Here is a 19,605-nt window from a genome sequence, read left to right as displayed (position 1 = left end):
CCCACGTCTAAAGCAACTGTATCATTACAGCAACCTTTTTATGCTGTTGGCAGGAGTACTCTTTGAAATTTTGAAGGTACTAAGGGTAATATGAAGAGACTGAAATGTTATTTGCTATAGGTATGGACACGAAACTGCAGCTATGACAGTCGAATGACAAGATGCGGCAGTAGTGGACTGAATAGAGTGATACAGAACTGTTGCCTGTTCCCGACATTACTCAGTCTGTACATTGAACAAATGTTGAGGAGAAATGTGCAGAGGGAATGGAATGCCAGTGAAAAGAAATAGAATCTTTAATGTTTACCAATGACTTTGTAATTCAGTTAGAGATAACAAAGACCGTTGAGAGCAGTTTAGCGGAACGGATGCTATCACGGAAAGAGGTCACAAGATAAAGATCAACAGAAGTAAAGCCAGGTTAATGGACTGGAATAGAACTAAATCAGATAATGCTCAAGGAATTGGATTAAGAACCAAGGTACCATCAATAATAAATAAGTTTTGCTAGTTAGGCAGCAAATAACTGAATATGGTTGAAATAGAGAGGATTTAAAACGTAAACTGGCAACAGCAAGAAAGGCACCGCTGAAGAAGTTGAATTTGTTTGGACAAAATATAAACGTATGTTTCTAGAACGTTTTTTCCTGGACAGTAACCTTCTACCGAGAAAATATGTAAGGGAACCGCACACTAAAAAAGGAGAAATCACCAGCGCAGAGACTTACTTTTGAAACCATCTACACTGTGGTGCAGATTTATTTCCCAGCTTTTATACCCTGCAGCCATTCACCATGGTAGGCTCTTATTTGTTAAAATTATCCCCATGTTTATATATTCCAATGGCTTCTCTATTTAGCTGTGAATAATACTACTATCCACGGGTGAGTAATAGTATTATCCACAACTAGATAGAGAAGCCATCGAAATATATAAACATGGGGATAATTTTAACAGGAAAGAAGAAGCCATGAAACTCAGTGATATATGGACTATGGCGTTACAGAGTCGATGAGAAGTGTTTATCTTTGACTTACTATAATCCATAATTAAAATAGTTTATCTTTGAAAAGGTGTATCTCTGCTATCACGTGAAATCCAGACCACGCGCTCTTTCCACAATATTAAGGCCGCTCTTCTACGTCCGACTCCTCAGTCGGCAACACTCAGCACAACCAGGAGCACCTCCATAGATGTCCAACGTAGCCTTGGACGAAACGTCAGGGATTGAAGAGTTCCACGGACACTGGCCATACAACCCGGAAAAATTTTCAGCAACTAAACCCGGTATGTTTGATGTGTAAAGCAGCACGGTGATGTTTCCTTCTAGCCAGTCTAGCGTCGCAGTCTACAACATAATGAGTGCTTAATGTCCATACCTACTAAGAATTTCACCTCACAAAATATTTAGAAGAGAAACCGAGATGAAGAATACTTCTTTAGTGACTGAGAACTACCGCCGTTACTTGTTACAACTGCATATAGAATTCAGGTCTCCTTATATGCTACTTTTCTCTAGTGCTGTACAGTACTCACTGGTTGATGCCGTCGTATCCGGCGCCGATGCCCACGTGGTCGATGCCCGCCACTTCTCGTACGTGATTGATGTGAGCTGCGACAAGAGAACAAGGGCGCTTGCATAATTTCATTATGATACGCCTATCTGCAAAGTAGTATCTTAGGACATGCTTTGAGATAACGTACACATCGATGTAGTGAAACTAAATTTATAGCTACGTGTGCCAGTACCACAGCCGTGCGTAACTCTGTGCAGATCAGGTTTTATCATTTCGAACAAGTTACATTTGTACGTGTAAGTCTTGAGGGATGCTCTTATACTGTACATACAGACTCGTAAGACCATTTGTGATAGGTCGGTGTAGAGTCTCGACTATGAGACTCTCCATTTAGAAGAGCGTAGAATATCGTTAACGGCATCTGCGTATCCGTCATTTTCTGCGACTGTTGCGTCAGGTCACTTTCTGCTTCAATAAGATCATGCATTCATCCTCATGTACTTTTGATAAACTTTTCTGACACAAAAATGAGAGCAGTGTTATCCCGAATGCTTTATACTCATAGGCTGTATTGCGAAAGTGTACTTAATTTTGTATCGAACTACTAGCATGGGCAGCCCGAAGAGATAAAAATCGCTAAGTTGCTTAGAAAAGGGAGCTTCCTTTCGCCTATTGCATTTTTTATTGATGACATGTAACTTCTCATTATCGAGTACTAAGTTTTTTGTTAGCAATTTCTCTTTGATACATTCATACAAGGTAACATTTCGGGTATTTTTTCTACTGACAACGTGTCATAGATGCATAGTATCGTCAGATGACATGCGTAGCCATTTAAAACATGAGCGATATAAATAGGGGAAATATTACTCTACCCTGCGAAAAAGAAACTTTGTTCTACTATCATCAGACGTGTCATCCGCTATTATCCACATATTCTCTCATCCTACATGAAAACTTCTCGATGAAACTGTGAAGCGTGTTAATATAACACATCGTTTCATTTATGATCGGAGTTTGCGGTAGTACAAGGAGAAGCTAAGTGAAATAATTCGGTCACACAATGCCCATTTGGACCTGAAAATATATTTCATCTGTGTTTTATTTCATTGGTCATACTTCGTAAGTCCTCACTACGCTTTTCCATGAAAATGAGTGAATAAAGCGTGACTATTTGGGTTGTATGAAGGATAGAACTAACCAAAGATGAATAGAGTGTGGTGATTTTGCGAAGAGAAATAAGAGGCAACGTTGGTCAAAGAGGTATGCACGGGTTTTCACAAGTTAAAGATAGTTCACAGTGCGTCAGGTAGATCTGCCAATGGGGAACTTCTTCCCCCAGTGGTCCAAACCGGAAGACGACCCTGCGGGGCATTGTGTAATTGGAGGACCCAAATTCGGATGTCTCCACGTTGGCTACACTAATATGGTAACAAAACTACTTGAAAAATGAGCTATATTATTTTGAACTGTGCTCGAAACGCATTAGTTAAAGTCAATACAGATAGGGACATGCTCGGAGAAGTGTTAATTTTTGTTTGTTTATTATGATTGTAATAGTGTACCTACGATAGGTAGACTCGGAATCGGACTTTTCGTTTGTAAACCAATAGGTAAAACCTCTCCGATTAACAGATCGGTTAAAATGGTTCGTTGTTGTGTGTAAGTTTATAAATTTTATTTGTTTCTGATGATCTTTTCTTTGTGTGATAATGTTGAGTGCACTTCGCACTGAGCACACAAAGGAAACTTAAGCTCTGAAATTTTAAAATTTTACGGGCTGTTACCAATCGCTAAAAATAGTTATATTTCGCACAACATCAATCAGAAAAGTTACATTGGATCAATTTTAACATTTCGTGGGCTTTCTTTGTGACTCCGAGATTAACAATGGTCTGCACCCTTGCTGGAGACTAACTATGAAAAATTGATCTAATTATGTAAGAGTATTTACTGGAACAGTTATTGGATGACAATTTACCCATATCATTTTGCGAATCTGCGATCGTTTTCTTTGTGCTCGATCCGCAACCATGTGCTTCGCGTGTTTGGCACCTACGTAAAGGGCCAGTTCTCATTGGTGAGTGATCTTTCGTGTGCGTTCTTTATTAATGTTCAGTCATTGCCAAGGAAAATGGCAGATCAGTGAGTGTGTTTTCATTGATTAAGGATGATAGCTTTTCATGTTTTCTTCGTAATAGATGGTGGTACCACATTATCTGTCATGTGTGCACTGTACGTTCCGGACGCCAAATTAGTTCAGTGAATATTAAAATCACTATAGCTTCGCTAGGCAGTCACTATCGTGTGGTCAATTGTGCCCCAGTTTTGAGTGCTTCATTTGAGGATTAATTTCAGATTATAGTGATACCAATTTAAGATACAGAACTGTTAATTTTTTGTGTCAGTTAATTTTCGGTAGACCACCACAGTACATTCTCTACCAACAACACGCACAATTAACGTAATTTTGATAATTTCAGTTTCTGTATTTAATATAAATCACGACAGTGATTGTATAGCTATTCCATGTTTGAATAAATTACTAAGCTTAAATTTCATTCAGTCCCTTAATAATGCAATCAAGAGTAGTTTTCCATTGAGTGAAGGTATCCTCGGATCGTAGTAGTTAATATAGAGAGTACCGTGTGTGCCACTCAGAACTGTGAGACGAGATAATTTCCATTATAAAATACCTTCCAGCTATATAATAGTGTGATGACATTCCATTAGCCCTAGGAGCCCTAGATTAATCCCGAAAGAGAATCATTACACGTAGCCTTGTAGATGTAAATGTCCTTATCCGAATGGGAGATTGAACCATAACATGATTGTCAATTTGAGAAATAAATTATTTATAGCAATACCCCTGTGTTGCTCTTGGTACAAAGAAACCTTCATTCATTCGCAATTCAGGTAAATTGCCAATAGTTTATTGTATTTTAATTCAGAATGATAGTAACATAAGTGTAGAAAATTAAGGTCAGAATGAAAAATAATCATAAGTTGATGGAAAGCAGTTTATGGTTAAAAGCAAATCTCTATCCTTTCTATACTGATTATGCTGGTTGATGGAAGTGTCAGGGAGCGTTATTCGTTGTGCATTATTTCAATTATTCTGAGTGATGAAAGTCAATTCTGAGCGTAATTGGAAAGGTACCCTGTTATTACGAGCAGTAGCAAACAATGAGAAGTAGCTTGAAACTATAACCACCAAAAATAGTAAAAACTGAGACCGCCAGGTGCTCATAGTAGGTATGAATAAAACTCAGACACGGTAATTACAGACGATAAAATCAAACAACTAAGTAGGAGTAAGTTGACCACTTTTCAGCATCATGTATTTCTGCATGTATATCAGCAGGCAGTGAATGCACGAAAAAGTGAAGGAACTAAAACAAAATAAAATTTCTGCTCAAAAATACAAGGAAAAAGATACCAAAAATTGAGGCAGCTGTTAGGAAGTAGTGTTACTCCATCCCATGAATTTTACATTATTTGGATCTTCCGTGCCATGTCTGCTAGACCTTCCCGCACAAGCCTCTCCTACTATTCGACACCAGCCCAGGTAAGTTCGTCCAGTGCGTTAACAGAGGCAACAAATTTCAGCCGGCCGGAAGCGTACTCAACCTGTCTCATGTCAGCAAATAAAGCAGGCCATTCCACCTGATAGATTTTGCCTCCTGGAGGGACGTGTTCATGCAGTGGGAGAAATAAGCTCGTGAGTTTTTGTCCTGAAATACGAGCACACGAGAGAAAAGTTGACCGTATGTCTGCATAATAGCTTGTAGGTTCCTGTCCTGATATGGCACACCGTTTAAACTACATTCGATAGAGGTGACGTGCATTCCAGATCCGTATGATAACTGCCTAAGATACATCGGTGCTGAATCCGTGGGACTGCATATATGGAACCTAGATCCAAAATATTCTATGACGATCCTCAGAGGTCGGCAAGAAAAACCAACTTCATTGATCCAGGTGCCATTTAGGGTACTTCTGTGTCTGCTTCTTTGCGCACAATAGTGCTGTGTGGTAAAGTACTGTTTTATCGTATTGGACCCCGAAAGGCCAAAGGGGTCATGTGAATACGGTTGCGCACTGACTAGAATGACACAGTCCGCCCACTTACCTTAGAATAGGCAAAGCGCAGTTTCGTTGCATTTCCCTCGATACAACTATGAGGAATAATTTCCAGGTAGTGTTACTGACCGACGTTGACCGCTAAGACAGATCTTCAACATTATCAGTCTTCCGATAGCTGTTTAATGTTCGAATTACTTCCTACGGTATGCTCCAATTCTGAAGGTAACCTCCCATGTTTATAATCCACCTTGTCGTATAGGAACAATGTGCTCGCCGTCTAAGCTCTAGATGATCCTTCGGGACATGTTGCTTAACAGAATAGCGTGTACAATGTGCATTGTCCCGTTCGCGGCTGGAGACATTACACGCTATGCTCAACTGCACCATTAATTCGGGTTTAATTTACCCCTATTACAGAGGTCATTGGACATACTAGTTCCTGTCGTCGGAATAATTCATGCAAAGAGACTTCCGACCAAACTATTGAGGGAGGACAAAAACTTTTGTGAGCTATTGCCAATTGACAACTAATCCAAAAGGAGGATTGTGAAGAAGATAAATGGGAAAAAAGTAAATAACAGCTGTTTGTTTCTGGGATGGAGCAGTTAACTGTTTCCCACACTCAGTCATAGGATGTATATTTTTCTAAGTGAACTAAACTACATCTGGTTTTCTTTATAGGTAGTTGAGTATCCCCAGTAACTGCTACGCACATAGAGTCACAAAGCTGCAGAGGGATAAAACAAGCATTTACAGGCAGTAACAATTTCTGGTACCGACTTTCAAGTTGAATATTATATTATTTAGAGTTCGTACTTCCGGCATTCGTCTCATACAAGGTGGTTAAGGTTCAACTTTCACTCCCTGAGTCCATAGAGACGGAAAAGTATTTACCTTATGGGCACCCAACTTAATAGGGACTATATTCAGACTATTCACCATAGTATTTACGTTGTTGGTTGTGTTAGTTTTATAATCTGGTACTGTTACGGCGGCGTAGGACCGAAGCAGAAGCATCAGGGTGAATTACAATCAACATGGGTCTAGACAAGGTAAACAGATTTTAATCGCAAAGCTGTTTTGTCAAAACAATAACAATAGTGCTGCTGCACTTCGTGAATAACGATGCATTTAAGAATTACGTAGAGGTCCTCTTACCACACCGGGTATGAAGAAGATGATGCGGAAGATCGAATTAACGGGCGATTTGTGAACTGCTCACGGGAGAAGCCGACGGAGCAACAACTCCACAAATTGTTGAGGATGTTACTGTATTCATAGCTGAGAATGCTGCACGGAATGCTGGACGGAACGTGCGATCTCAAGCAACGCACTAACTGATAGCTGAACATTCCATCGTCGACCGTTATAAAAGCACCGCGAACAATTGTGAAACGTTATATATTATTGCAGGCCTTATTTTAATGATGCAATCTTCTCGGGTGATCAGGTAAACTCACCGAAACGCTGCGGCAGGGTGACACCACGACTCTGCCAATCACCTGAGATTTCGTCAACAGTGAAATCGTGTTGCTAGTGAGTTTCTAGGCTTTCGGAGTTGCACGTGATCGTCACCTTAAGCAACCTTTGTAAACTGGCACGCAAACATGATACTCAGTTAAAAAATGTTAAACCCTGACTTTATATTAAAATTTGATTCTGTCAGTGGTTTACTCGTTATTTCTCTTCCGTCTGTCCTTCCAAATGTTTCCTCAAATTTCCGCTTGTCCTCCGATCACTCGGTTTACATTGGGTCCTCTCATGTAGTGAAAGTTTAGTTATAAGTACCCTGTAATATATATATAGACTGAAATATAGAGAGAATGGTTTCTTACCTATCACATCAGATATATTGGCAGTCGAATTACAGGTGATGAAGTACGTGTAGAAGTTCACCATCACTATACCGCCGTTGTCAGCCTGCGAAACAAAATTTTAACATTAGTCAATAATAATTCCATAAATATTTTTGTATTATTCCGTTGGTTCTTGGAGGAACACAGACATTCGAAAAAATTGAATACACAGTATTAATGGTGCAAATAATCTTTATTTAACAGTTCGTTATGAAACGGCTTTCGGCTTCTTAGTACGTCGTTAGATAACTTAATTTTAATAAACAGTCGACACAACTTCAGCGAGTGTTCAGAGCTGTACGAAGAGAGTTGCCCGAAAGTATGCGACATTTTATGACTATGGTTAGAGAAATAAGAACTGAATGCTGCTACTTTAGTAATGCTTAATAGGGTGAGTAATGTATATACCAATCAAAGAATTCTGCCCTGGTCCTTAATGGGCCGAACACAGATCCATTACTCACCCTTACTAAGGTAGCAGCTGCCATTTATTATTATTGTGTATTCCACTTCTGACAAAAACGTTGTGGTAGCATTGCTAAAAACGTCTTTTCAATGTCATATAAGGTCGGGACCCTTATTCTAACTTGAACTGTGTCCTTACAATAAAGCGGGACGTTCCTTCAAAGGCGATAAAGTCAAGGACATAACGAATACTGAACTTTCCCTTCAATCCCACATGTGACACGGCTGACTGATATCCGTTTGCGCGACTGCTACTTACTGATCGGGAGCCATCTTTGTTCCTTTCTAAAGGAGCAGGGTATGTGTAGACATCACGTTTCAGTCACTTCCTGTCATCAAAAACAATACAATACTCTGCAGTATCCAATCACATTCATCCACGTATCACAGGTATGCACTCGGAAACTTGTAACACACAGGAGGAAGGCAACGGAAAACAACTATCACTATATTTCAGGATAATTAGTAGCATTTTCACCCATATCCTATGTGCAGCACTGATAACGTGGTTATGTTTCTCAGTTCAGTTATTAAGCATCCAACATGACAGAAGATGTCGGTCTGAAAGATTCAACGCCGCTTTCTATCTCTCTTAAATCTGTATTAGACAGTAACACCATTAGCCTTGGAAAACACTGTAGGCTCATTTGCTCATGTGAAAACTCTTCAGTCTTGACGACGGCGTACAGAGGCTTCTGTGTTACTGTATTCTTCATTGGAGTGGAAATGAGAAACCAGTCCTGTTTTTCACGAAATTGGATGTTGGTTTAAGTAAGGCAGTTCCCAAGTCCCTGTTAATAATATGACCTCGAGAAAGAAATGTAACTCACTGACAAGAGAACTGTATGTGCTGAATCCCTTCGATTTTCTTCTTAGGATTTGGATTTCAAGCCCGGACATCAGTTTCTTAAACGAATATGATAAAACAGTAGTCACATATGAAGAGTTAAGTGTTTCCAAGCACTCTTAACTAAATAACATTCCCAGCCTGCTAAAACAGGCACTGGTCCTAATGTATAGAGTTTAAGTAATGTATTCCTAAACTCTTTGGTTCGATTCTTACTAGCAGCATTTTTTTAACTTTTTAAAATAAATTCTGTTCTCATTATCTTACGCAAATTTTAATCAATAATTTTGAATCACAACATTCAATACAAATAGCATCATTATAATTTTAATCATTAACCCCATGAACACAAATTAAAAGATGATAAAGATATACGATAAGCCTTTTACTTGAGTTTCACACTCGCGAAGAATTTTGTAAACAATATGTGTTATTCAGTCTGTATACTGAGCAAGCAGTAAAGGAAACAAAAGAAAAATTTGGAGGAGAAATTAAAATCCATGAAGAAGAAATAAAAACATTGAGGTTCGCCGATGACATTGTAAGTCTGTCAGAGACAGTAAAGGACCTGGAATACTAGTTAAATGGAATGAGCACTGTCTTGAAAGTAGGATATAAGATGAACATCAACAAAAGCAAAACGATTATAATGGAATGTAGTCGAATTAAATCAGGTGATGCTGAGGGAATCAGATTAGGAAATGAGACACTTAAAGTAGTAGATGAGTTTTGCTATTTGGGGAGCAAAATAAGTAATGATGGTCGAAGTAGAGAGAATGTAAAATGTAGACTGGCAATGACAATAAATGCCTTTCTGAAGAAGAGAAATTTGTTAACATCGAGTATAGATTCAAGTGCCAGAAGTCGTTTCTGAAAGTATTTGCATGGAGTGTAGCCATGTATGGAAGTCAAACATGGACAATAAATAGTTTGGACAAGAAGAGAATAGAAGCTTTCGAAATGTGGTGCTGCAGAAGAATACTGTATATCAGATGGGTAGATCACATAACTAATGAGAAGGTATTGAATAGAATCGGGGAGAAGAGAAATTTGTGGCACGACTAGAAGAAGGGATCGGTTGGTAGGACACGTTCTGAGGCATCAAGGGATCACTAATTTAGTATTGCAGTGCATCGTGGAGGGTAAAAATTATGGAGGGAGACCAAGAGATGAATACACTAAGCAGATTCAGAAGGTTGTAGGTTGCAGTAAGTACTGCGAGATGAAGAAGCTTACACAGGATAGAATAGCATGGAGAGCTGCATCAAACCAGTCTAATGACTGAAGATAACAACAACAAGATTGTGGTCAAATTTGACTCTAAAATTATTTGCTTATAAAATCCGCTGTTGCAATTTTGGCAGCTTGGAAAACAAAAACCAAATACCCTCTAAACAGGCCGTGAAGACCCAAAGTTACCGACCAGCCGCTATGTCATCTTCGTCCCACAGTCGTCACCAGATGTGTATACAGAGGGGCATGTGGTCAACATACAGCTGTCCCGGCCGTTGTCAGTTTTCGCGACCGGTGCCGCCACTTCTCAGTCAAGTACTCAATTGGCCTCACAAGGGCGAGTGCACCCGCTTGCCAACAGCACTTGGCAAACTCGGACGGTGACCTACGCAAGTGCTAGCCAAGCCCGACAGCGTTTAACTTCGGTGATCTGACAGGAACCTATGCTACCACTGTGGCAAGGTCGTTGGCATAAAAGGAATGCAGTAAATACCAAAAACATCGCTTGCCTACAGGATGGCCCGCATATTGCATTTATGATTTACATTGTGCTTCAGCACACGCCGGAACCTAAAATACATCCGATATGTTTACCTGTCATCGTGACACATGTATTTTGGGTATTGATCTGGAAGCAAACATCTGCATTAACGAAGACCACAGCCATATAGATCGCGAAAATGAAGTACAGTAGACGTACTATTGCTGTTGCTAACATCTTTTACCTAATGGCGTCAAATGGCTGCTGGAGTAATTGAGATATATGCTGTTAAAACATAGTCACATGTCCTATTTCTCATGTACTATTGTCAGACATCATACATTACAAAGGAAATATTTGTCATCAGAGTAGCTATTACGTAAATTATACCTATTACATAAATCAAATAGTCGCAGGAAGCCAGGGGGCACAGTGATTAACTCAATGGACCGGCTTTTGGGAGGTCGACGTTTAAAACGTGTCTCCAACCATCCAGATTTAAGTTTTTTATGATCTCCCTAAATCCCTCCAGGCTAATGCCAGAATGATTTCTTAGAAGTGATATTACGGAATTTCTTCCCCATCCTTGACAAAATTGAAGCTTTCGTTCCATCTTTAGCAACCTGCATGTTGATGGTAAATTACACCCAATCTTTGTCCGGTCCAATAAAAAACGTCAAATCACTGCTCGTGTACAACAGGAGTAGTTGACGGGAAAACACATTCGCAGGTAATAGTGATTTTGTGCCATCATCACAAAGATTAAATAACAAAGAATATCAAGACTAAATTAGGTGACGAAAATTCGTCATTGTGTGCTATTACACTACAATGTTATTTTATGAATATAATGGGAAATTTGTTTACCAAGGTGTGGTCTAAAAGACTTAGCGTAGTCTACATGCTCGTAGCTTCCAGCAAACATGAATGTAATAAATTTATAAGCTATTTTGAAGATGTATATTGTAACATGAAGATAAAAACCACAGCTGCATAAACAGTCTTTTACAACATTGCTCGTATATACATAGAATACATAAATTAATTAGGATATCAATAAAATTAAATTAATTTTAATGCTGGAGTACTTCCAACTGCTTACAGAACGGCATTTGTACGGAACATATAATACTGTGAACAATATTAGAAAACTGTAAGTCAATTAAGCTGATATATTCGTGCAGCCCCATGGTTGTCAGAAAATTTTTCGAAGAAGTACCAATGTGGGTATCACTAGTGAAACTAGTTAGACAATACGCTTAGGGATTTACTGCAATACATTGCATATGTTAACGTTCAACCATTCCAAATTGGGGATACATATGAAACTCAGATTACAATAATAATGGTATAACCACTACTCACATTGCAAATCTGAAGTATGCATGTTTCAGCATATTTCCTTACATACCATACATATTGATGTGCCTTGGTCAATTTTCAGTAAATAAATGATTTGTCAGAGTAGTTCACTTTTGCAGTATATGTCGGGCGCCCATATATCGTGTACTGCACTGGGTGTCAGCCTAAGATGAACTTTGTTCTAAGGCTACAAAACTATTTTAAACACGAGTAAGATATTTGAAATGAGATGATAGAGGTAATTGTGCTAATGCGTGAAAGAGGAATGGGGTAGGGTGGTGTGGGGTGTGTGTATGACTTGAGTACAATGTCTGGCTTGCTACCTAATGCCCGGTATAAAGTAGCTTAACACCTTTGCTCATTTAGCATACCATTAAGATGATATTTAATTTAGTATTTAATTTCGATATATGTGAGTAGTTTATAAGACACATTGGCTGAAGATAGAACTATGAACTACTCAAAAAATTTAAACACACAACTACCTTAAAAATCATTCACATTACATCCTAAAGAGTCAAAAAGAGATAAAAACTGATGTTTCAATAATTTCCAGTCAGTATTAAGTTCCTGTAATGAAATTTAATCGACCTGAACCCGTAACTCTCTAACTCATTAGCAAGACTACTTTCATCTCAGGTACCTAACTCATGTCAAAAATTGCAGATGTTATTTAAATGGTTTTGAACATATGTATGAATTTTAGAACTAAACTCGTACTGGTACTCACAACATTAGACAAGTAATTTCTTTTGTATCATCTTCGATGTATGAATATATGTGGCAGACAAGTTCATACCTGAATACTTTGTACCAGTGATGAAGTTACATGCTTTGTTGATCTCATTCAAAGTGTTTTATATTTCAGATCAAAATATGTTGCACAACGGAACCATTTTGGTGGAGATTTTATGTACTGAAGACTTAGAATGCATGCCTACTAATTAGGCTCATGCATGCCAACATCCTTGAGATGTAAGAAACTATACTGAAACATGTGTATGCCAATTTTACAACAGGAACATTGGTTATACTGTTATTATTGTTATGAAATCATCTGCCTTTGAAGTAAGGGGCCATATTTACACACCACGTGTATTTTATATTTAGAATGCATGTGTTTTAACACATGTAATATAGTTTAATAAATATCAGTATTAATAAATTTTCCCGACAAAAATGCTGACAAACTGAAGGGAAGCCACTATTCATCTAATCTGCATTGTTGATTTAAGCAGAATGGGCAGCGACGATTGGAACCATATGCCAGACTGGGATTCGTACCCGGGCTATCCTGCTTACTAGGCAGTTGCATTATATCGCAACTCCACAGTCTATCGTGGCACAGCTCTCAGCCAACCCACATGCCCACCCAGCGTCACCTATTCAAAGATTACCCATTCATGTTATCATTCTCGCTACTTTGAGGTTCCGCAAAACGTGGAACATATTTCTGGGTTCTCACTAAAGGTGATGGTCTCATTCCCTACTGGGATGAATGCTGTCGTCTCGTCTTTCAGACGTATCCAAGGCGAATCATTAATACGAATGCGTGGTGTTTGTTGTTTTAAACATTCATCTAACTGATTGGAATCGATGGGCAAAGAATCAACCACCTTCAGTGCTGATGAACAATCATACTGTACCTCCTGCGGGAATCTCGAAGTAGTGAGCATGGAGGACATGGAGAATGGACAAGCATTGCTGATAGGTGGTACTGGGTGCGAATGTGGGTCAGTCAAGGGATGTGACAATACGGTCCCCACAATTAACACAAGTTAATACTAAGAGCTTTATCCGGGATTCTAATACCGGTCGAGCACAAGTAGAAAACCTCTGGCTCTAGAGCGCTCCGAATTGTAGGATCTAACGTGGTAATGTGTAACCCAACTATGTCGATTAGTGAGAGATCCCCAGAAATCTGAAAAATTCGAAGAGTTCTTCTACCCACAGAGCGCCTTCTTCTTCAGCATGGGAACATCAGATCACACACGAGCTCTGCGACATCTGCAACAATCCGACACTTTGCCCGTGTTGTCGTCGATCATCCTCCAGACAGTCCCGATTTGGTCCCATCTGATTTTCATCTGTTTTCGAAACTTATATAACGCCTTAAAGGACTTCACATTGATAGTGATGAAGCGGTGCACGCAGAGGTGAGGTAGCGGCTTCGTCAACGTAGTCAAAGCTGCTACAGTGACGGTGTCAACATCTGTCATCGGAAAATTGTGTTCGTCACCGGGGTGACCATGTTGAGAAATATGTATGTAGATACGACGAATAAGGATATAGAATGTGGCCTTTTCTCGAAAAGGGGATCTTAAGAGCCGGAAAAACGGTCGGACAGACTCACCGACTAAAGCAGGGAGCTCTAAAAAGTATTTTATTTTCCGTTTTATACATAAGATTTTAATTTGTTTTTAGTACTTTTATGTACCAGTAACGATATATTAAAACATTTTACTTTTATGAAATTATAATAATTCAACAGAGGTTAGTTAAATGAAAACAAAGTGATTCGCGACGGAACGTTTGTATTAATGTTCTCAGGCTTCTTGCCGACTCAACTCAAATTAATTAACATTTACATTTGATAACAAATGTGGAATTTATAAAAGAGAGTATTAAGATTATTACTGATGGGAATAAAACCAATGACCTCCTTCTCAGCTAACACTCACTATTTTAACAGCTCACGAAGTCTTCTGACCATCACAGACACATTTATTCAAGTTTTCATGAGAACTGCGTTACACTGGTTTACGTAATTTGTGTCCGCGCACGTTCCATAAAACACTGTAGGTGTGGAAAAACTCGAATGGGCCAGTCCATAAGATCATTTCATACAACTAATTCTGTAATGAGCAAAGTAAAAAAAAAAAAAAAAAAAAAAAAAAAAAAAAAACGCACAGTGAATGAATTACCGAAATGCGATGATTACGAATTCATAAAAATTGGAAAATTTATGCTAGAAGAGAAAGAGCTTCAGAAATGGAGCCAGTCAGTAACGCGTTAATCCACCTCTGATCCTTATGTAAGCAATTATTGACCTTGGCATTCACTGGCAGAAATGTTGGACCTCCACCGAGTGATGTCGTGCGAAATTCTGTCCAATTGGCGCGTTAGATACTCAAGATACAGAAATGGTTGGAGGACCCTGACCATAATGGTCCACATGCTTTCACTCATGGAGAGGTACGGCTGCCTTGCTGGCCAAAGTAGAGTTTGGCGATCATGAAGCCAAGCACTAGAAACTCTCGTCATGTGCGGGCGGCGATTATCTTGCTGAAATATAAGCCGGAGTGGCTTGTCATGAAGGACAAGGAAACTGGGCAAAAATACAGACGTACAGCTGTACCGTAAAGGTCCCACCGTTCACAATGCTGCTCTGAAAAGAAATGGCACCGTATACCATCACTCCTGTTTGTCGAGCTGTATGGTGAGCCTCACTCAGGGTTGGTTTCCCACCGCTGTCCAGACTTCAGCAGCCTTGCCTCTCACTAAGTGGAATAAAATTGCGTTCAGTGATGAGTCCGTCTTCGAATTGAGAGCCGATCACCACCAAAGACGTATCTGGGGACGCCTCTAACAGTGGTTGGATGACAACCAGACTGTCGCCTGCCATACCGACCGACGACAAGGAGTTACGGTCTGTGGACCTACTTAATTTCTTATCAGGGAACCTTTGCTTGCCATCCTATGCACCTTTGCAGCACAGTAATAAGTCGACGATATTGTATGCCTCATTTGTTGCCCTTCATGGCAAGCCATCTCGGACGAAGGTGGAGCAACATGTTACTGACTTCTTTTCTTTGTGAAGCTCTATCTCTTGAAGAAATCATCCTGTTTTAATGAAACTGTAATCACTTTCTTGCCTTCTTGTAGATATAGTTAAGATACAACGATATCCGTCGCATTCGAATAATTCAATCACGGTGCGTCAAGCATTTCTTTTTTTTTTTTTTTTGAGTGTATTTACACATTTGTTAATCAATATATGTCTCCATTAACAAACATTTTGACTAAACGAACGATATCAAAATTAGGAGGCATCAACAAATGTTTTATTTGGTGACAGCAAGAGAGCAGGAGGAAAGGCATTGTCTTCAGCACACTCAACAACTTCTTCTGCATACAGAGACGAAACATGTACAAAACAAACGGGCTTGGGCACTAGTCTACGGACTTAATACAACAAGCTCAATAACAAATTACGTCAGCTACATCGTCTAGAATACAGCGCTAATTCCAGACTAAAGCTTTCCGAACGTGTATAAAGATAAATTTACTGAATGGGGCTGCTTGGCCTGAGCTGTGTTTGATACAGATTTAATACCTGTTAGTGAATTAAGAATATGTGTGCCGTATTATGATTCGAAGCCATATTTCCCACTTATCGCGAATGGTTGCCGTACAGAAGAGAATAACGTAGTGGTTCCCTACTCCTCGCAGTCTCGATCTCACTGGTGTCGGAATACAGAGTAAAGCTGAGTGCATTAAATGATGAATGTAGGAGACAAGTTACAGGGATGTAGACAGTGTGACATGGAAGTTTGGGTCCTTCTTAGAGGCATCCACGGAGAGTCGAAGAATGGTAAGGCGACTGCTTGCAATAAGTGGGAAACCTTTGTGAGTCTCAGTCCGCGCTAATTTTCGCATGTTACTAACAGCTAGTAAATCAACTTCTAACACGACTAATGCCAAGATATCTGCATTCAGTGTTGTTGACAATCGTCATTAATGTCTTCACATTCGCACATGGAAGTAAATAAGTTATTTTGGTTAAAAGGCATATTCGTAGTTTTTATAGCTATGGCTTTCAAAGTTAAATAACGAATCCGAACAAAAATAGCCTACACCACAGACCTAATGAGCAAGTGACATGACCTAGAACATTCATCCTGTTATCTATCATCAACTAAATAACTCCTATGGAAGATGTCGAACAATGTGAAGGAGGTTATCTAGTGAAACTAGGGAACAAACAAAACTGAAATATTACAGTGATATTTTTATTTTAGCTCAGGTGGTTGGAGGACGAATGTTAAATATAGCAGTAAGCTACACGGATCAGAACTGTGGTTGTTAAGATCCGCGAAAGACTAAGAAGGTGAAAGTACAAAGGTGGATAGCTATTTCAGCTGAATTCAAAAAGTAAGAACACTAAAAACAACATTTATCTCAAGACAAATTCCAAATAATTATAGTTAGCAGTCACATATGCATAGAGTGTACGAAGGAAAAATATCGAAAAAACATTTGTCATATAGACTGTACGAGAAGGGAGACATTGGAAGACTAAATAAATCTCCACGGGAACTTCCTCTGTGACCAGACTCACGTGCTTTTTGAAAAATGATGATGATTACGATGATTATGTTAACGATGATGATGATGACGATGTTGAAAGATTTTAGCGTACATGTCCAATGTTTTTCCTTAACTAGCTGTCGTCAGTGTAACGTAATACATTGCTCGATTGAATTTGATCACTAATATCGCAAGCTGCAACATCGTTAGCAATAAGCTCGAGTGTTAAAATTTTTTTAATAACTGGAACGAAAAACCTGCAATACATGTGTGTAAACATGCCAATACTACAACATAAGTAAGTGAAATAACGTGGATGAATATTATTGGACTGTACACAAAATAAGTGCCGAATTAGGGGAAAGAGTGACACAAATATTAGGATGAGACGAAATAATTGCAGTAATTTTGCTGTCAACATGTCTGATGGAGGTGACACACAGATGACGACAAGCGAAACGCAGTTTCCGATTTCCGGGTGTGTGACGGAGAGAGAGGCAGAAGTAAAGACGATAGACGGGAAGACGCAGCGAACGTCGCTCTTATATCACAGTGTACTTCCTGGCCAATCAAGACGGCAGTTTGTGCTGATGCCGGCAAACAATCACACCGGATGCCTCCACCCCAGCACTCATCCGACAGCGCGCAGCTGTCCGATGGTGTTGTGGGTGGGGCGGAGCTGGCGGATGGAGAGGGGAGAATTGGCAGGGAGTCTGGCAACCCGCGATACAGCTCGGCGTGGAGGCGGTCGGGGTCAGGGCAAATAAACTGCCGAGCAGCGGCTGCCTTCCGGGATGAGAAATGTCCTCCCGTCTCCGCTAAACTTTCTCGATTATCCGTAAACCGATACAGCACCACGAAGTTTCTGAAAGACCCATTGTTTATCGAAGCACGCAGAAAATATTGTCTCCTTGTTTACCTACTCGTTAACGTTCAGGGATCGCTATCCCGTTAAATAAGTTATCTACGTCGGAAGTTCGAGTAACTACAATGTGGCTTCTTGGAAGTTACGATAAGTGCGTGTTGACTCCAAACTCATCAGGTGAATTCCAAATAAATGAGTGACAAATAGCGCTGAAAGCTTTATTCTGTAAAATGTTCTTGCACATCAGCCACCTCAATACGCTTTCTGAATTAACAAAAGTGCTTACACAAAGAATAACGATCAAACATATCTTCTGGTCATCAGTATATGATCAAGTTCATGTAGTTCATAACAAGCACTATCCAGGGTCTCCATGACTTTGTGTTTTGTGCCTCTTATGTACGTGATCTGCTATGCTCCACGCTAAATTAATAACTATTCCTTCCACTAGCTGTAAACCATTACACTTTCTACTTATCTCATAAATTGCAATGCAATTATTAGAAATGAAAGGCTTAAATAAATACTGTTATAAAAATGTTCAAGAGAAATTTTCAACACTTCCAGGTGGTCGCAATTTCATCATACCATGTACTTTACATTCTTGTAAATTCTACATTTCGGTTCACATTACCGTTTCGCGTTACTCCAGGCAATGAAGTGACCATTCCTTGGATGGATTACTTGACAATTATGAGCAGTTTCCTCTTAGCGAATGTGTCACATTGTTTTACAAGTACATTCTCGTTAGAATGTTCTGAAATCTGTTATATAAGCTCTATATGACGTAATAAAAGTTTTACAAATGAGTGCGGGTATTGTGTGGGTAGCACCTTTGACTATAATCGAAATGTCCTGGGTCCAGCGTTAGAAATGAAAAGTGCTTGAATTTGAATAAAAATCACCAGCAGTGGCAGTTGAAGACACTTGGTACTAGGAGTTACCGTAAGACTGTCAATGACAACGTCAGAGAGTGCGGAGTAGCCCTTTGAATGGAAAACGGCTCCATGAAGATGGAAAAATATGCTATTAACAACGTCATGAGGACACAGAAGGCAATAGAAATCACTGCATTAGAGGCGCAAAGTGCATCCGCAGGAAATATGGAACGTAATTGAACTAATGTCAGAATGATTTATCTATATGCAAAAGATTCTGTTTGTCAACCATTTGGAGACCTGAGAGTGGACTACCAAAGAGAAGGTAACCATGAGAAAATCGTAGGATACGTAACGAGGAAGAAACATACTACGAGTCGTAGAACGTCATGAATTTGGAAGAGGTAGAGAATTTAGAAAATCTGAAAATGAAAATTCAATTACACAGTCTACATTTAGTGTCGGTCAGTGAAGTGAAATGGATAACTGATGAGAATTTGTGATGAACAGTAGTAAAATGTGCCAAAACAACAGTAGGATTCATTATGAATACGAACGTAGAGTAGCAAGTGATTCACCGTAATCAGCTAGAGAATTGTTCTCATCAAAATCAATAGAAAACCGACACGAGCAAAAATAAAGCAGATACACACGCCGAAGTTTCAAGTATGAGATAAAGAGATGGAGAATGTACATGTAGATATT

The 19,605-nt window shown here is 39.4% G+C and overlaps 1 protein-coding gene across 1 annotated transcript in view; it reads right to left on the bottom strand.

Moving 5' to 3' along the window:
• Positions 1 to 19,605, bottom strand: part of LOC126355434 (dipeptidase 1-like) — a 612,970-nt gene that overhangs the window by 33,498 nt on the left and 559,867 nt on the right. Inside the window, exons 10-11 of the mRNA XM_050005743.1 lie at positions 7,439 to 7,523; positions 1,537 to 1,612 (exon numbers count right to left, since the gene is read on the bottom strand). Coding sequence (XP_049861700.1) covers positions 1,537 to 1,612; positions 7,439 to 7,523 — 161 coding nt within the window. The remainder of the gene's footprint in view (positions 1 to 1,536; positions 1,613 to 7,438; positions 7,524 to 19,605) is intronic.

The sequence above is a fragment of the Schistocerca gregaria genome, chromosome 3 (assembly GCF_023897955.1).
Source record: "Schistocerca gregaria isolate iqSchGreg1 chromosome 3, iqSchGreg1.2, whole genome shotgun sequence".
Lineage (NCBI taxonomy): Eukaryota > Metazoa > Arthropoda > Insecta > Orthoptera > Acrididae > Schistocerca > Schistocerca gregaria.
Note: the sequence above shows the minus strand (reverse complement) of the source record. Positions and strands in the feature narration are given on the sequence as shown.